We start from the raw sequence: 18890 nt of genomic DNA on the forward strand, positions 1-18890 counted from the left end.
AAAATCGATGACCTCAGTGATTGAATGCCACACTGCTATTTTTTTGAACACACCCCTTTCAACTAATTCAACTAATTGCCCAATTGCACAGCCTTAAGAGCGTGCATATCATGAATGCTGGGTCTCATTTGTTTTCTGAGAATCTACTGAACCTACTGGTAACTTGTTTGCCACGTAGCAATAAAAAAATATACGAAAAACCTTGATTATTCTGGTTAGTCACATTGTACTGCTATTATTTTGAACAATACTGTACAAGTATCTTCTGTTGCTTACGAAGGGCAGAACTAAATGGAAAAAATATATATATTTCAACAAAATAAGACAACTTTGGCCATCTTCATCGTGTTCAAAAGTTTTCACCTCCCAGCTCTTAATGCATCTTGTTTCCTTCTGGAGCATCAGTGAACGTTTGAATCTTTTTAAATAGTTGTGTTTGAGTCCCTCAAATGTCCTCAGTCTGAAAAAATGCTTTTCAAAATCATAAAGTCCCTGCTGGAAAGGGTTCAAATATGTAAAGATGCTGGAAAACTGAAGAATCTGCAGGACCATAAAGATTTTTCTGAAGAACGCTGCTCAGTTTAACTGTTCAGAACAAACAAGGGACTCATGCACAACCATCACAAAACAGAAAGACAGTCGTGGATCATCAGGTAACAGAACACAGTACTAAGAACCAAGGGTTCCCAAACTTTTGAGGGGGTTATTTTAATAATTTCAGCAATTGTTTTTGTCTTGTGGACTAAATGTTAATATCTTTTATGTACAATATCTTACTCAGGACAGTACTAAATAAAATATAACATGCATTTAGTATGATCTCTCTTATTTTTTGAAAATTACTCGCATTTTCACAGATTCTGCAAGGGGTGCCCAAACTTTCTAGCCCCACTGTATATATATATAATTATTTTATTGTTAGAACATAAGCATATCACAGAGGATTAATGTTAAATATGTATTATCACAAAAATATTTTAAATGACTCATTTTGTACAAACCCACACAAACAGTTTGAGGGAAAAATAAGAATAAGGAACTTGTGGAGGACAGAGCAGCACATTATTTGAACATGAATCTGTTATTGGCAAGTTAGAGCATTTGGTAAAAAGTGCCAGATTTCCTCCTGCTCTCTGACACTGAAGAGACGAGCCTGACTGACTGAACCCCTGATCCCGCAGGAGACAGATGTAGGGTTACATAATGGCCGGAGGAAAGCACTCCTCTGAGATCCACAAGTTGTTTACCAGGCCATGATCACATCACCTGCCAGTATCACTTACACACAGAAACCTGACCTGCTCTCCAGCGTCCTGAAAGACACGGCACAAAGCAGTCTGTGCTTCAGTCTCATAACAGGGCATAACGTTCAAATGATTGGGGCCTGGAAGATTTCTTTAATGTTTTTGTCACTTATACTCACAAAGATGGTATTCTAAAAAAAAAAAAAAAAAAAAAAAAAAAGTAATAATATGAAATTGTTATTTTTATTACATTTTAAAATGTTATTTATTTTGTGATGATAAAGCTGAATATTCAGCATCATTACTCCAGTCTTCAGTGTCACCTGATCCATCAGAAATCATTCTAATATACTGATTTTCTGCTCACGAAACATTTCTAATGATCAGTTTTAGAAATTTTTTTGTGTAAACTACAATTAATGTATTACGTATTCTTCGATAATAAAAAAAAATAACAACAACATTTTTGCGATTTTTTTTATTTTTATAACATTATAAATGTCTTTACATGTTTCATCAAACTGTCATTGCTGAATAAAGAAAAAAAACAAAAAACGAATGACCTTAAACCTGAGATTCGTCCAACAGAAGGAAGTGAAAGAGGCAACATCGGAAACACTAAGCTTGTGTAATTGGCCTCTGGGGTCGTATGAAATACACTTGGGTCTTAGCAGCTAAATAAACGAATAAACCTACACACTCAGCAAGAACAGTCAAGAACAAAGCAAGCAAGCACAGGAAACTCCGCTCCAGAAAAAGACATTCAAAATCACATCAACAAGAAGAGAAATGCTCTATTGTGTAAACTACAAAAACATTCCATGCCCCATTCTGGAACTTGTGGATGAATCAGAATGGAACGTCCCACTGGAGAACTATATCTACAAGCACAATGCCACAATACCAGCACACAATGACAAAACACTAAATGAAGACGAGGAAAAGACTAGGGGTGCTCCGGCCGATCGTTATGTGCATCTCGTCAGTAAAGCCGGTTCTCTAATAAGCGGTAAATTCCATCAGGTGCCTGATTTCACATAGAGCCATTGTTAACTGAGAAGATGCGCAAATAAACAAGATGCGCATAACGATCGGCCAATCGTGATCGGCGCAGCCCTAGAAAAGACTGACTCACAGTATGTGAGTCTACAGCAACTGTGAAATATAAAGTCGCAATAAGATTTTTTTGTTTGTTTTTCTTTTTCGGCAAAACAAATAAGTCAGCAATGGGCTTCCATACCATACAAACAAAAATAAAAACATTCAAGCATGAACTAGCCAAACGTTTAGCAAATTGCATTTATTAATGCATAGATGAAGTCATTTAATATGCACAAAATAATTATTTACAGGGCTCAATATAAAGAAAGACTTGACTGCACATGAACTAAATTCATGCACATTATTAGCTAAAAATACAACAACTTTCAAAATAAAAACAATAAAGGGGAAAACCCAAAAGGTCTGCACAGAGTAAGATAAGTCCAATATCTCAATTTACCCACAATCATTCTTCGTGAAGAGGGACGGTGCCGTGCTTCTACCAGGAACTGAAGTCTCCAAAACCTGTTCTGCCTTTGGGTCTCTTGGCAGGAGCTTCACTTGTGGAGGGTTTTTCACCATCTGGGCGGGAATGTTTCCTGATGAAGATATTAAAGTTAATTAGGTTTGTGTAATTGATTCAGTAGTGATTATGTGAGTCTAGCCTCAGCAGTTTGTCTGGCAAGTTTCAGAGCACAATGTTTTGTGAATCGGTCACAATATAAATCCAGGATTTGCAAAAAAAAAATGAAAAAAGCTGTTATTGAATGAAACCGCAGCAAATTTGGAACTTGAATGTAAACGCTATTACTCATCATTTCACACGCAAAGAGTTTAGCCAATGACAATGGAAGTCCCTTACAAAGTAAGCTCTTAAAGGTACAGTAGCCTGTTTAAACCGAAGGTTCACAGAAAGAGTGAAAATAAAAACCTACACTTTCAGTAGTAATTAGTCTTTTATGGTATCTTTAAATCAGTTTTAACCTACAATATGAAAGAATCTCATGCGATATTTAAAAAAGTATAAATAATAAACTAAAGTAAAAAAAAATAAATAAAAGACAAGAATAAGACATACCTAAAATACACAAAGTATTGAAATGGTAAAAAACGAAATACATGGCAGATTGTTCTCATTTGCATATATTTGCATATTTAAAACATTCAAAAAACAACAAAAATAAAAATCATTTATCCTTTTATAATTTTTTTTAAATATCTTTTCTTACTCATTTTCTAAATTCCTCTAGTAGAATCTTAATTGTCAGTTATTTTGAGCTCATTTAATTATCTGAACCCCATGTTTGTTTGTGATAAGCAAAAACTCAAAATGAAATTTAAAAAGTATATTTTTTCATAATACTTGCAGGCAGCTTGTGCATGTGATAAATGGCGCTGTTCCCATCAGGTAATCATCTGTGTGTGTGTGTGTGTGTGTGAGAAGCAGTGGGGTTGTGAGGGATAATTAGAATGATCTCCTGCTGTTCTCAGTAAACCGTGCTGATATCTTGAGTCCAAACCCCTCACTAGTGACACCCACAAACACACTCATTTACCATCAGAGCAGCTTTATATAAGAATCATCCATCTGTACAATTACAAAAATATTAACCATGGTAAACACTGGCCAAAATACTGTAGTAATCTAGTATCTGTCCATCTATCTATCTATCTATCTATCTATCTATCTATCTATCTATCTATCTATCATTACAAAGACAGAATACAAAGTCAGAGTATAAATCGTGAAAATGCTGAAATCCTATAACCTTTTGATAAATAACAACAAATAACATTTCTTTTTAGAAATCAGACAAAACATCGCTTTACATGAAAAGTTTTTTTTTTTTGTGATAAAGATGAGAATTACCAGAGAAAAATTCAGACTTTGAAAGCCAACAGAGTATGTATGAATCATTTCTGTGCTTGCAGGAGAGTTTCTGGTAATGTAACTCATATGTATTACCTCAGTAATGATCAAATAACCTCCTCACTGTTGCAAGAGAAGTATTTGTGGATATTCAACTGAAAAAAATCAATACAATATCTCGCAATATAACAAAAATCTATCAAATCGTATCATTTTAAACCGTTTTCGTATTCAACTGCTCGCATCATCCCGGATGTGTGTGTGTGTGTGTGTGTGCGTGTGAACTCACGTGGCAGCGGTGTTGATGTATTTGCCCACTCCTGGTCTGAAGGTTTTAGGCTTGTCCTCTGTTTTTGCCCTGTTGACTGAAGCAGAAGTTTGCGCTCTCTCTTCCTCCTGTTTCTGTGCTTCCTTTTCTCGCTCGGCTGCAATCTAAACACACACACAGTGTCACATCAACAGCATGGCATGAAAACACAACAAATATGATACTGTATTGCATACATGCATACAAATTCTTACCTGTGCATCGGCTTCCTCATACGGGTCCACAAATACTGTAGCACTCAGCAGCTTTATCTCAGACTGATCATGGAAGGAGAAAAAGAGTAAGAGAAAACACTTCACCTATTAGCATGCTGTTACCTTTTCAAAAATCTAAATCTTTAAAAGGAAAAACAAAAAGCACCGAAGCAAAATGTCAAACATTCTTCTGCCCCAAGCTCTAACATTTTACATGAAGACGACAAAAATAGTGGAAATTCTGCCGTTTTAAATTGGACTATTTGCTCTTTTGGCACTGTGGGATTTGACAGCAGGTGGAAAAATCGAAACAAACAGGAGGTACCATGAGTCAACATAAAGCACGCACAGCCCTGGACCGCTGACACACACTTGTGTAAACGAATCGTACATTTCTGATGCTACACAAGGGAAATAAGTGGCTTCTGAACCTTGGGTTTGTCTGTCTTTGGATTGCTTTCAACATTCTCCATCGCTTGGAGGGTCTCCAAACCACCAACCACTCTAAAAGAGAGCAAGAGAGGGACAGAATCCTATTAAAATCCTGCTGCAAAGAGTAAATGAGGTATTATTTAGGGCCAAGTGGTGATAATATCTCTAATGAGACTGAATCAAACTCTCTCACTGTAGCCTACAATCTTCAGCTTTTCTTTTAAAGTAACAACAAAACCAAAAATTTATTTATCCTCATCTTGAGCCGTTATGCTACAAGAACAACAAAAAAGGTCCAAAGCATGGAAAATTATGCTATATTTTAAGTCTTTTGAAATCATACAACAGCTTTTAAAAGGTTTGTTATTGTTAACTGAAGCTATTTATCTATAAATCATTTTCATTTCAAGGAAAAACAAAAAAACATGAAAATCCATACTTGCATGAAAATAAGAAATGTTGCTCTGCCAATGTAACAAATAAACTTAAGTTGAAATCCTAAAATTAGTCAAACTAAAGCTGAAATAATAATAAAGTAAAGCTAAATAAAAATGACAAGCATATAAATGACAAAAACTGAAAATAAAATTCAAATTATTAAATACTATATATATATATATATATATATAAATATTAAATAAATTGGCTTTTAAGTCGCTGCTAATCTTGCAAATATTGAAACTGGGTTTCAGAAAAAAAAAACAATATATATATATATAATATGGCTTCAGAAGATTTGAAAAATTGTGCTTCTATAATCATTTTTAGCAATCGTTTTAGCAATTAACCAATTAATAAATCTACAACATGTAAATGATCGGTAATTGATGCCCCATTTATCTTTTTGGTTGTGTTGGATCTATATGCACACATACTGTGAACTTTCTCTCTTTGTTCAGCTGTTCCTATTAAACAGGTTAGCCCTAGGGCTGAGGGTCGAGGGGTGTGTGTGTGTGTGTGTGTGTGTGTGTGCATTCTCACAGCACATGCTCAGTAAGTACACACAGACTGAGAGATGCATGTGAGTGTGCACAGAAGTTTGGTTCAGGCTTATGCTGACAAGCCTCTGAATTCCACAGCTAGAGTCCAAGGATTTCGACTCCATGCCAAATGGGCAAGACTTTCCCTCAAAGTGCAAGTGTGTGTGTGTGTGTGTGTGTGTGTTTGTGTATGCGTGTGTGCTGGAATGTTCTGATTCAATAGCAGACATGCTTTTCCCTAGGAAGGGATTCACACAGAGAAAGCTGACCAAATGAGAAATTTACAATTTAACCTACACTGGAATCACTGTAATGAACACAATCTCTACACAAATACACAAACACGCATGCATTTTAAGATAAACATATACTACCATTCAAATGTTGTTGTTTTTTTTTTTATAAAGAAATTAACATTAAAATTATCAAAACAGTGCGTGTAAAAACATTTATATTAAAAAGATGTGCATTTCAAATAAATGCTATTCTTTGATTTTTTTTTAAATTCTTTAATTATAAACTTTCAGTTTTCACAAATATAGTAAGCAGCACGACTCTTTACAACATTGATGATGATAAATTATTATTTCTTGAGCACTAAAATTAGCATATTAAAGCTATTTCTGAAGGATCATGTGACACTGAAGACTGGAGTAATGATGCTGAAAATCCAGCTTTAATATCACAGGAATAAATTACGTTTTAAAATAAATATTTTCATAGAAAATTTTTTTATTTTCAATTATAATACTATATTTAAAAATATTACTGTTTTTATTTTATATTAGATAAATGCAACTTTGGTGAGCATAGAAAACTTTCTAAAGAATTAAAAAAAGGAAAAAAAAATTTTTTAACTGTAGTTTAGAGATTCATGATTGATATCGCTGTCAGTTATTTTTAGTATTACGTTATTTTTTTACAGGAAACAATTCACAATTTAATTATTTATTCAACTAATTGGGCAAACCTAAAACACTTATAAAAAAATTAAAAACCTTAGAAAAATTATTTATTTTTAAAAGAGTGATCATAAAACTTTATTTTTTTATTTATTATTATAAAAAATGTTTTTATTTAGTTCTGCCCTGATGAATGTGACATGACTGTGAATGTGCCATTACTGAAAACAAATAAATCCATGAATAAAATTACCTTCCAAACACAGTGTGCTTTCTGTCCAGGTATGTGCATGAGCGAAATGTTATAAAGCTGAAAGTAAACAAACAAAAAAAGTTTTTTGTAAGGGCAATTTCATACTTAACCTATATTTGCATTTCATGATCTAAACATCAGTGCTTACAAAGGCAACAAAAATAATGTTGAATTTTCAGGTCAATTAAGGCTTTGATTCCTCCCATTTGTTACTGCTGGCCACCGAGGGTTAAAGTAGTACAAGAAAGACAAGACCAACCAGAATCCAGTATGCAAATATCAGAATGACATCATAGGTGCTGGTTATTTTTAGAATAGAGAAAATTCTAGCAGTGTCAAGGGTCAATATTTAAAACAGAATCTTCTGTTAAAAAGGTTTATGAAAAACCCAAAGCAGACATCAGGTTAAAGTGATAGAAAGTTTGAACAGAGTCTGTGTTAAAAGACTCAGGCTGAATTAATTCATAGGTTTAAAACGATTTCTAAACAGAGCGTTTGATATTAATCCAGTCACTGTTATGATCAGATGAAACATTTACTCACAACTGGGATTTATTAGTGTTGGGTCCTGAGTTAGCCATGCTCAGAATACCACGACCCGTGTGAGACAGATTGGGCCTGAACTCGTCCTTGAATGGCTTCCCCCAGTAAGACTCTCCTCCTAATACACACAACAACAGAAATATGGATATTAAACACAATGGGGAGTATGAGATGTAACACATCATGACACGCTGATAACAACCCTGCTGTATGCAGCATCACATCTGCAGTCTGGTATAATTACAGAGGAAGAACAAAAGCAGTGATCCAGCACAACACAAAAACACAAGCTTTACACACCTGTTTAAAAGTGAAGTGTCATTTCTATGACACTAGTGGCACTAAACAAAAATGCAAAACATATACTGGTCCCCTTATATAGCTCAAATCCCTTATTCAATGTTGTAACTCATGATATTGTGAACACATTTCTAAATAAAGCCACACGGATAAATTTGAGGATAAATTCACGTCTGCAGCAAAATGTATAAATTGTGGTGGGACAATTTACATACTGAAGTTCAGTAGGTTTAGCGGTTTGTGAAATCTTAAACACTAAGAATAAGCAATATTCTACAAAAAATTTTTTAAATTACTTAACTGGACAGTAAAGACATTTACAACGTTTCAAAAGATTTCAGAAGGATCATGTGACTCAGTGAAGACTGTATGATGCAGAAGAGAAATTCAGCTTTGCATCACAGGATTAAATTACGCTTTAAAATACAATAAAAATTGAAAATATTTGTGATAATGTAGTAATATAAATAAATGCAGCCTTTGTGCACATGAGTCTTTTTTCAAAAACATAAAATAAATCTTACAGATATCTTTTGAGCATTAGTAAGTAATGAAGCAGTCTGGCTATTTAATTCTTCCCATAGATTTTACACTGAACTATTAAAGCAGTTCAGCGGAGCTTGACCTAGATTGTCTTTTTGAATCACTTCAAATCATTTATAAAATCACTAACCCAGTGCCCCAGGCACAGGCACCATGCGCCGTCTTCTCCCACCATAAACAAACACCTCGTGCCAAAGGCCTCCAAATCAGGTACACTAATTAACGCTTCATCACGCTCAATCAAAAGCTCTGCTGGATGCAGCTCTCTCAGCGAGCGATCATGTGTGTGTGTGTGTGTGTGTGTGCGTTTGCATGCAGAGACTGGCACGAGACTGCTCAAATGCAAGATTAGGACAAATTTTCCACAATTTGGTGTTCTGAGACACCCGCACCTACTGAATTCACACAATCACGTGAGTTTTTTATACTTCTCAAAGAGCAGTGGCACGTGATTCTAGCTGGAGCAGAGCAGGAAGCAGTTTAACGTCCAGCAGCTGGTGTCGCTGTGGAGCGATGGCTGTATGGTGCACAAATCTGCCTTTGAAAACTTGCACACCCTCATAAACTTTCCCCAGGTGACATCTTTGCATAATTTATAATCGTACTGACTTTTCTATCCCATGCCACTGACTTGGGAGGAAAGAAATGAGGATGAAAATCAACCGGACAAAATAAGGCTACCAAGATTAAAAACAACAAGGAATTCATTTAATAATTTTGAACACTTAAAATACCACATTCAAAAAATGTTCAAATCCAGAGTTAGAAGGTTAAATCCAAGCATCTGTGGTCTGCTGTGGATCAGTACAGAGTATTTAGACAACAGTCAATGGGCCAAGTTCATAATAGATGTTGCCTAATTGATTTCCATTAAAGGAATATTTCAGCCAAAAATGAAAATTTGCTGAAAATCTGCTCACCCTCAGGACATCTAAGATGGAGATGAGATTGTTTGTTCATCGGAATGGATTTGGAGAAATTTAGCATTTCATGCTAATGAGATCATCACAATAATCCACAAGTAGAAAACAAATCCATCAAAGTATTTTAACTTTAAACCATCGCTCCTGGCTAAAATAATCTTCTCAATCCACCAACACATTTGTTTAACAGTGCTTGATCTGTGCATTTATTTCCCCAGAATCTCCTGATTTAGCTGGAAGAAATGGTTTAAAGTTAAAATGTCCTAATGATGGATTGGTTTCTTTCAAACACAGCTTTTCACTTCACAAGATGTTAATTAATGGACTGGAGTTGTTTTAATGTCATTTTTTGTTTTTATTAGCTGTTTTGACTGTCATTCTGACGGCACCCATTCACTGCTGAGGATCTACTGGTGAGCAAGTGATGTAATTATACATTTCAAATTATTTGGAGACAAATGAATAGTAATAATTCTTATTTTATTAATATTATTATTATTAATATTTTACTTTTAATATTACAACTTAATTACTTAAAAAATAATACAATAAATAATAAATCAGGTCCTTCGACCCATACATAAAAAATAAATTTCATGCAAAGGAAATCTATTCAAGATTGAATTACGACATTGACGTTTTGAGTCTGCAGTGACTAACAGAAAATTATAGCAGATGGAAATATACAATTAAATGTGTTTAATCTGAATAACCGGCAATTGATGTAAAACCCAGTCATATGATTGCTGTAATTTTAAATAAGAAAATCACAGCCAATGAGCACCGCAAAACTAGGTATTTAAGGTTTGAAATATATATGCTTTAAAATTATCTACTTTTTAAAATATATATATATTCTTTTTCATATGGGAAAGATTTTTATGATCTTTTCCTTTTTGTATACAGATCTTTATATCCACACACTCATTCACGCACAGTAGTGTGAGTTGTGATGTCTTCAAACTGCTGTGTAAGAAGCCTTCATTTAATTTTGTAGAAGAAACCTAGAGAATCATAATCACTGCACATTCATCCACAGCTGAATAGCACACCATTATTACAGAACGCTGCCTCTCTTCAAAACAACATTGTGTGATTTGTCACACTCATGACTTCGCAGCCAGTGTTAATTTCGTTGACTAAATATTTTCGTCATTATTTTCGTCACGAATATATTTTTGCAGACGAAAACGAAACGAAAACTAAAATAGAAGGCACTGATGGAGACTAAAACTATGACTAAATTGATTGACATTATCGTCAACGAATAAAGGACGAGACGAAAATAGACTGTGACGAAAATCAAATCAGCAGACGGGAGAGATGCGAGGAATGAGCAAAAGAACCGGCAAAACAGAACAGACTGCATGAGAGAAGAGAACCAATCAGAGCCTGACTTATTGAGACGTGAAGCGAAGGTTTTCAGTTTTTATGAGCTCCCGGGAAGTCGGCATTCGAAGAGGTGATAGGGACTTTAAGCAACAGCCTCTGGTGGAACGGCAACGCCATTCTGGCGTTGTATTGCGCCTGCGCGAATTTAACTGCTACTTTGTGGCGTTCTAATTTAACGGTCTACTACGGGAGAACAGCTGATTTGCCAGAGTCGCTACAACGTGAGAGGTTAGGTAAATAAATGTTATGTTTTTAGACTTATTTACATCATACAATATTAAAAACTCCTCTTCTGACAAAAGATTGTCATTTAACGCCAAAAGCAATCCTTCTCCTTCTTTTTTAAATTATATATTTTTTTGGATCTCAATAAATGAATTAATGCTGCGTTGCGCTGTTCTGTTTTACCGTTGCTTAGTGACTTTTACGTTCTTGGCTACAGCGGTGTGACGGCAAACTTCCGGTCGCTGTAGCCGTTCCATTCGCAGCTGTTGCTTAAAGTCCCTACTGTCTAAAAGAGCGACAAAATGTCAACAGCTCACTTCACGTTTGACGACGAACAAAACAAAACAAAGTGTAAAGCACGCGGAGCGCTCATTCGTGGCAAGAACACAACCAATTTGAAAAGACATTTACAGACGAGCCACCCGGACATTTTCTCAAATGTAATTTCACAACGATGTTCTTTTGTTTATTGAGCTAAGCAAAATTGGAATAGTGCAGTGCGTAGATGTTGTAGCATTAAATATTACGAACTGAAAAGTACTGTAAAATAGCCCCTTCTTCAAATTAGATGCGAGCACAATACTAATACGTAATATCATGATAAATACATTTGATTAATACTAATGTTTAGTATATTTTATAATGTTCTACTTGTTGACAATATCACAAATATTTCTATATTAGTCATGTGAAACATGAATGTTCACATCCTATCATTATACATACAAATCTAGCAATATTGTAGTATTTAAAACATACAATATTGCTAGACAAATGAATACCTTATAAAATCTTGTTACTTTTTTTATCCACCTAGCTGCCAACTTATTAGATGTTTACTTTAAATGTATGCACTTATTGTTCAGCTCAGCTGTAAGCTTTAAGGTCCTGGACCTAACGTTATTTTTCTTTTATTGATGGTCAATTGGCAGCTAGTTATTGTTTACATTATCATGACAGTGTTTGTTGCTGCATAAAAGCTTTTGAATCGAAATAAAGACACAGTTATGTTGAAATAAAGTTGAATTTGTGTTTTATATATTTTGGTTAAGTTTGTTTCCTATACCAGCTGTAAAAAATTGTCTAGTAAATCTGTTATTGATTTTAGTCTTATTTTAGTCGACTAAAATACCAAGCAATTTTAGTCGACTAAAATACCAAGCAATTTTAGTCGACTAAAATACCAAGCAATTTTAGTCGACTAAAATACCAAGCAATTTTAGTCGACTAAAATAAGACTAAAATTAAAACAAATCAGATGACTAAAACTTGACTAAAACTAAAAAGAATTATAGTCAAAAGACTAAGACTAAAACTAAATTAAAATTTCGTGTCAAAATTAACACTGTTCGCAGCATCCACAAAACAATTTGATAATTTGGTTACTATTATCTATTTTTCAATTAAGCCGTTATTCATTGTGTCCAGATGACAATCAGTCAGTTAAACTCAAGAATCAAACCAGTCCAATTAACTGGATCCAGTGTTGTTCTATTATAGTTTATTATTTGGAATTAGATTTTATTTTTTTTATCTTATTTGTTTTTCATTTTAGTTCTTTCAGCACTTCAACTTACATTTTTATTTGTTATTATTGCATTTTATTTAATTTCAGTTAAAGTTAATTTTATTTCTTATATATATATATATATATATATATATATATATTCAAAAATTCTCCTTTTGTGTTCATAAGTCAGTCATAGAGACATGAAATGAAACAATGGTGAGCAAATAATGACAGAATAATAATTTTCATTTTTGTGTGAATTATTCCTCAAAAAAAAAAAAAAAAAAAAAAAAAATGGCCATGTGCCTTTAACTATTGTACTATTATAATCAAGAGAATATATTTGCATAATTGTTGCCATTCTGACAGATTATCACAAGCATATGCAGATGCATCACAGAGGATTGATGCTCTTCCCTAACATCTGTGAACGGTCATTTACACTCCGTCCCACTCATGCGACTAAAAGCACTTTCGATGCAATGTCTCTCCCTCTTATTTGCATCTATTTTAGGTCAAATTCAATAGCTAACCTTGTATGTGCATATATAACCTCAATGTGCATGATAATATAAGCAAGAGAATGACTGCAAGATTAATACCTTCAAGTTCAACATTTTAAAACGGCTCTCTGTTCATGAAAAATCTGTCGGTTTATTTCCTTCACTTCCTCTTGCTCTCAATCCTTCTTTTTACGCAAGGGTCTCAGGTGAGGCTGGTGCTTTTTTTATGGGACTGAAATTTAGATACATGGGGTAAAGTGCATTAACTCCAATCCTTTCTTACTCTTTCTGTTTCTCAGTTAGACCTCCACCTTTTAATGACCACAGGAAAACATCCCTTGCAAATGTGCATCAAAAAAGCCATTCAGTTTAATGTTCTGACGGAAGCTCAGCCCAAAGTTTGAGAAAGTAATAAAGTGAAACTGAATATAAAATAAAATTGGCAAGAGCAGATGTTTTGATGAAAGACTAAACTTCCAATAACTGCTTCCACTCGAAGAATCACAAAAATGTGCACGAGTCATCCAACTGGCTTATACTTGTAACTAAAACCACGCATTCAATGTATTTTGCACTTTGGTGAAGGTAGATGCCATTTTTAATTTGATGTGAATGAAAACAAGACTCTAACAAGGCTCTACTTGCGCTTTCCTGGTAAAAGACATGTTAAATAGCAAAATTGCTCACACTTTTCCAAACAAAGTCTGAAGACTGCCACATCACGACCATTGAAACATTTGGATTCATGGCGAATCACGAGAGAGGGACGCGAACCCAGAGATTTAAATTACGCGAACATGGCTTTGTGTTCTGCAGGTGGGTCACTTAAACTGTTAGAGAAAACATCGTAAGTCTAACCGTTTTTTCTTTCAGTAAACGTCAGCCTATGCAACAAAAGATTTAAGACAAATTAGACATTACTGTTATTACCTCTTCCATCTACACTTGACCCTCTAACTCTAGCACTCTCTATGCTGTTTTCTATTCAACCTACTTGTTTTCTATTTATTTACTATTAAAAAAACCTTGACCATCTAACACTAGCACTCTCTTTTCTACTTCTATTCTGCCTATTTGTTTTATTTTTAATTACTAGAAAAAAAGCTGGTAACACTTTACAATACGGTTCATTAGTCAACATTACTTAACTACTTTAGTTAACATGGACAATATTTCTACAGCATTTATTAATCTTAGGTAATGTTAATTTCAAAATGTATTAATGCATCATTAAAATCAAAAGTTGTGCTCGTTAACATTAGTTAAAGCACTGTGAATTAACATGAACTAACAATGAACTACTGTATTTTCATTAACATTAAAAAAGTTAATTTTTATGTTTATTTATTATTATAAATTTACAAATTATAGTAAAATATTAGCCATTTGTACTAATCATTTGTGAGCCTACTAATGCATTCCTTAGTTTTAATCTTACAAGGCAACAAGTTTATTAAACATGGCCACAAATGTATAAGTCAAAGGAACAAATTAAAAAGTTGTGAGAACATTTTAATATTTATTTTTCCATATTTCATGTGGAGGGCTCCATAGTGCAGTGCATTTTACGTGCACTGGTTTCACTTTCCCTTTCAATATAAATGTCTTGCTCATGATATAATTAGCTTTTCTATCCATTTACAAAGTGTCAATTACTTGTGAATATTTGGAGAAAATCTGGAGATATGAGACACAGAGGTGGGCTCGGTCCTGCTCGTGTCCCAAAGCCCTCTCAAAACATAGAACGGGATATATGATGACATTTATCTTTTCGGGCAAACACAAACTCGAATTCGATACCAAAGTTCTATTAGTTTCCATGTTCAGGGGCTTTACATTGTTTCGATTTTAATGCAAGTCTAAAGTCTAAAACATTAAAGGCATAATTTGTAAATTGTGAATTGTATATGTACACACTGTGCAAATAATCATCACAGTCCGAGCTGGAACAGTTATACACGAGTGATCAAAATGATAAATGATTCAGAACTAATGTAAAAATGATTACCTGTACCAGTCCCTGTAGGGTCTCCTCCTTGAATCTGAAAAGAACAAATAACAAATATTTTTATTTTATGGTAATTCAATAGCTTTAAATGGCTTGAAATCTATGGGAACTCCAATGTCATGGAAAATTCCAAGTCTGACAGAAAAATTTAAATGTCTAAACTACTTCAGTTACAAAATGAATAAAATGAAATTTGATGAAAAATATATTTACCATGAAATTTCTAATAGAGCGGTGGAATATTGTGCCATCATAATATCCTTTCTTACACAGTTTAATAAAGTTTTCTCCAGCCTTGGGGACCTAAGGAATAAAACACATCAGCAAATGTGATTTAGGAAAACTCTTTGTCAATATGATGACACTTGAATAGCAGCCCCTAAACTGAAGAAGGTGTGAAGAAATTGATTCATTTACAAATCAACATCAGGACAATCAACAAAAACACTCTTCTGAAGATCTTTTGACTCCTATATGAACCTACTGAATCTCTACGAAATAGGAAAATTGTAAATAGTTAAAATAATTTCGAAACAGAAAAAGGGCCTATTTTAACGATCTAAGAACATGGTCTAAAGCACACGGCGCTGGTTCACTTGTGTCCGAATCCACTTTTGCTAGTTTTTAACAATGATAAATCGGTCGGCCCATGAGGATGCATGGTCTAAACGGGTTGTTCTTATTCTCTTAATGAGTAATGGGTGTTTTTTTGGCGCAACATGCAACAAACCAATCAAATTCTCATCTCCTATCCCCTTTAAAAGCCAGTTGCACTTGCGCCATAGGGGGTTCGATATTTACATGGCATAATGTAACTTTTCATTTTAAATGTTTGTGTGCTGATGCGTGTTCCTGTTTGTGTAATAAGCAAAGTGTAAGCATGTTGTTCACCTGCCTATAGGCACATATTACTAACGCGCTCATTAAATAACAAAGAAACAATACTGCACAGGACTTGAGACCAGGTTTGAGTCTGTCTATTTAAGTTCCTTAAAAATAGCAACACACCAACAATGCACCAGAACACACTTCTATTTTGGAAAAGCAAGCCTGTGGACGCAAAAAAATGGATGCAAATGCATTTGCTAATTAAATAATGTGCCACAGAATTGGAAAATGAGAACTGCGTCGGGCAGAAACTAGCAAAAAAAAAAAAATGAAATTACAAAATAAATTAGAAATGTAAAAATATAAGGATGAGGATCATTAGGATTTTTTTCATGTAGTTTTTTCACATTGTCAACTCTACATAAATATGATTAAAAAACTCATTTCTATAGTTCAAGAAAAAAAAAAGGTACATTTACAATAATTATTAAATACATAAAAGTATATATACATCATGGATTAATTCATTGAACTTAACACACACACATCTGGATAAGAGGATTATTATATTATACAAAATGTGCTTAGTTATCTTAAAAATAATGGCATAATTTTAGAAAATTCTTAATGATCCTTTTTTGCTATGATATTAGAGGTGAAATATATGGTATTTCTTCATGAGATTCAACCAAAGTGAAACCAGTCTTCAATAAGTTTAAGCCTGTCTCCAATTAAAGGACTGCTAAACATTCACATTAATGAAACTGCAGCTTGCAGATTTGAATCACTCATGAATATTACAGGGGCTGTGTCAACTATAATTTTAGATAATAACTTAATTATTTTACTTCACATATGTACAAGCCCTTTTCACCAAGCCCTTGTGTGCTCCTAAAAAGACCGTCTGTGAGCTATAAAGATCAATAAACAATTAGGTTTGTTAGTGATACATTTGGCAGCTTTGAATGTATGAGTCTGTAAGGTTATTCAGGAGGTGAACAGCTTGCTTATGTAAGATGTTGTTTAAAAAAACCAAGGCACTGAAAGTTTAAGCAGTAGCTTCCTCTCATGCTCTGTACATGTTTATGTGTTTGTTTCTATGGCGATCAGACATCCCTCTCTTCAAATAAAACATCTGCGAGTCAATAAACTGATTTTGTGTTCAGAAAAGACAGAAGAAAATTCCACATTAAAGTTTTGTAAGTCACCCTGAGAGGAGGTCAAGCATGTCAAAACTTAAAATAAATAAAAAAAACATTCCCATTTCAATGCCACACACATATGCATGAAAAGCACACAGACACAAAAAACACTTACAAAAATAAAGCAGTCAAGTAAGATCTCAATCATCTGCTCCATCTAGACCGGACAGTGTTACATAACGGTCCACAATGACGTTTCAATCTAATTGCAATCATGTGGTGTAAACTGTAAATCCTGGACAAGGAGACACTGGTTTATAGACAAATAAAAAAATAAAAAAAGAATCATTTTGCTTATATAAATGAAGACTATTTTAGGAGGATTAAAGAATTCTGGAGAGTTTTGGATTGCATACCTTTTTTTGAAAATAATTATCAACCACATTTCTCGCAAAATTCTCATAATGCTAAATTCTCATAGTAATTCAAGATACATAAATAAAAAATATATTTTTATTTATTAAAAATTATGAATATTATTTTTACTACATTGAATAAATAAATACATCAATAAAAAATATTTAAATTGTAATGTGCATGTACTGTATAGGTTAAATACTGTATTGGGTTTCATTTTAAAGCCATTGTACTGTATTTCTGATTATATTACAGTAAAAAAAAAAAATGTCTTAATTGTTATGGAAAGCAAAATAGCCCAAAATAGAATTAAATTTTGTTCTGGAGTGAGATATGAACATGATCTTGGTATTTTTCTTGTCCTTTCATAAGACTTACCCTTACAGTAAAAAAGGCCTTTACTACTTTGTAAACACTGCACCACAAATAGAATCATCAAAAATGCAAAGCAAACCACAGAAGGGAGGGAGTGAGTGGAGGAGAGGAAGAAAAAAGGCAGAGGGTAATTTTCTTATCAATGTGACCTCTCCTCTTTATCCTGATTTGACAAGCACACTGCCACTGAAAAGACACAAAAATAGCATCTAGATACTAGCACTATGAAGAGCATGAAATACTGTTTCTGTGTCCATTAGGCAGCACTTACCTTGGTTCCCAAGTCACACTGACACACACACACACACACACACACTACTAGTGGATGCATTTAATAGCTGTCTCTGCACACTTTGAATAGCACAAAGTACTTCAGTTTTCACAATATGTTCCCTAAACTTTAGATTAAATTTAAATATAAAGTTCAAAGAATTGTCTGACCAAATTAAGTCTTTTATCCTGTAGCCTCGTAAAGGCCGTCTGCTGCTTTTGTGCACTGCATCAATTAAAGACTGAGCCAAAGTGTTCATAAAAGTGATAAAATAGTGTTAAAATGCAAAAAAAAAAATATATATATATATATTTAAGTGATTATTATATATGTGAAAAAGCTCTCAAATTCCCCTGTGCTGTGTTAAAGTAAAACACTAATTGATGGGTATAAAGTGATTGATGTGCATGCCTGACCCAGGAGTGAGAACCTGGCACACACGCTCACATAAATAAGAACAGGGACTCTGCATCTGCTCAGCTGAGGAGAGAGAACTATGGGTAAGTTTTACTGCCAGCGCAAGGCCAGAACGAACAGAATCGTTTCTGAGGAAGTGTTTTATGGCAAAGATGATTTTACAAGCTCAGTGGGATACAGAGGACACCAAGAAACGAGAAGAGAGAAAATGCATTAGAAAAGGACACAGAGAGACTGTATAACATTAAC

At 33.9% G+C, this 18890-nt stretch overlaps 1 protein-coding gene across 1 annotated transcript in view; it reads right to left on the reverse strand.

The window, feature by feature from the left end:
• Nucleotides 1–1707: 1707 nt before the first annotated feature.
• LOC113072058 (RING-type E3 ubiquitin-protein ligase PPIL2-like) overlaps nt 1708–18890 on the reverse strand; it is a 30153-nt gene continuing 12970 nt past the window's right edge. The window contains exons 13-20 of the mRNA XM_026245207.1: nt 15405–15494; nt 15192–15225; nt 7788–7905; nt 7245–7301; nt 5109–5181; nt 4678–4740; nt 4445–4587; nt 1708–2884 (exon numbers count right to left, since the gene is read on the reverse strand). Coding sequence (XP_026100992.1) covers nt 2785–2884; nt 4445–4587; nt 4678–4740; nt 5109–5181; nt 7245–7301; nt 7788–7905; nt 15192–15225; nt 15405–15494 — 678 coding nt within the window. The 3' untranslated portion in view covers nt 1708–2784. The remainder of the gene's footprint in view (nt 2885–4444; nt 4588–4677; nt 4741–5108; nt 5182–7244; nt 7302–7787; nt 7906–15191; nt 15226–15404; nt 15495–18890) is intronic.

The sequence above is a fragment of the Carassius auratus genome, chromosome 5 (assembly GCF_003368295.1).
Source record: "Carassius auratus strain Wakin chromosome 5, ASM336829v1, whole genome shotgun sequence".
Taxonomy (NCBI): domain Eukaryota; kingdom Metazoa; phylum Chordata; class Actinopteri; order Cypriniformes; family Cyprinidae; genus Carassius; species Carassius auratus.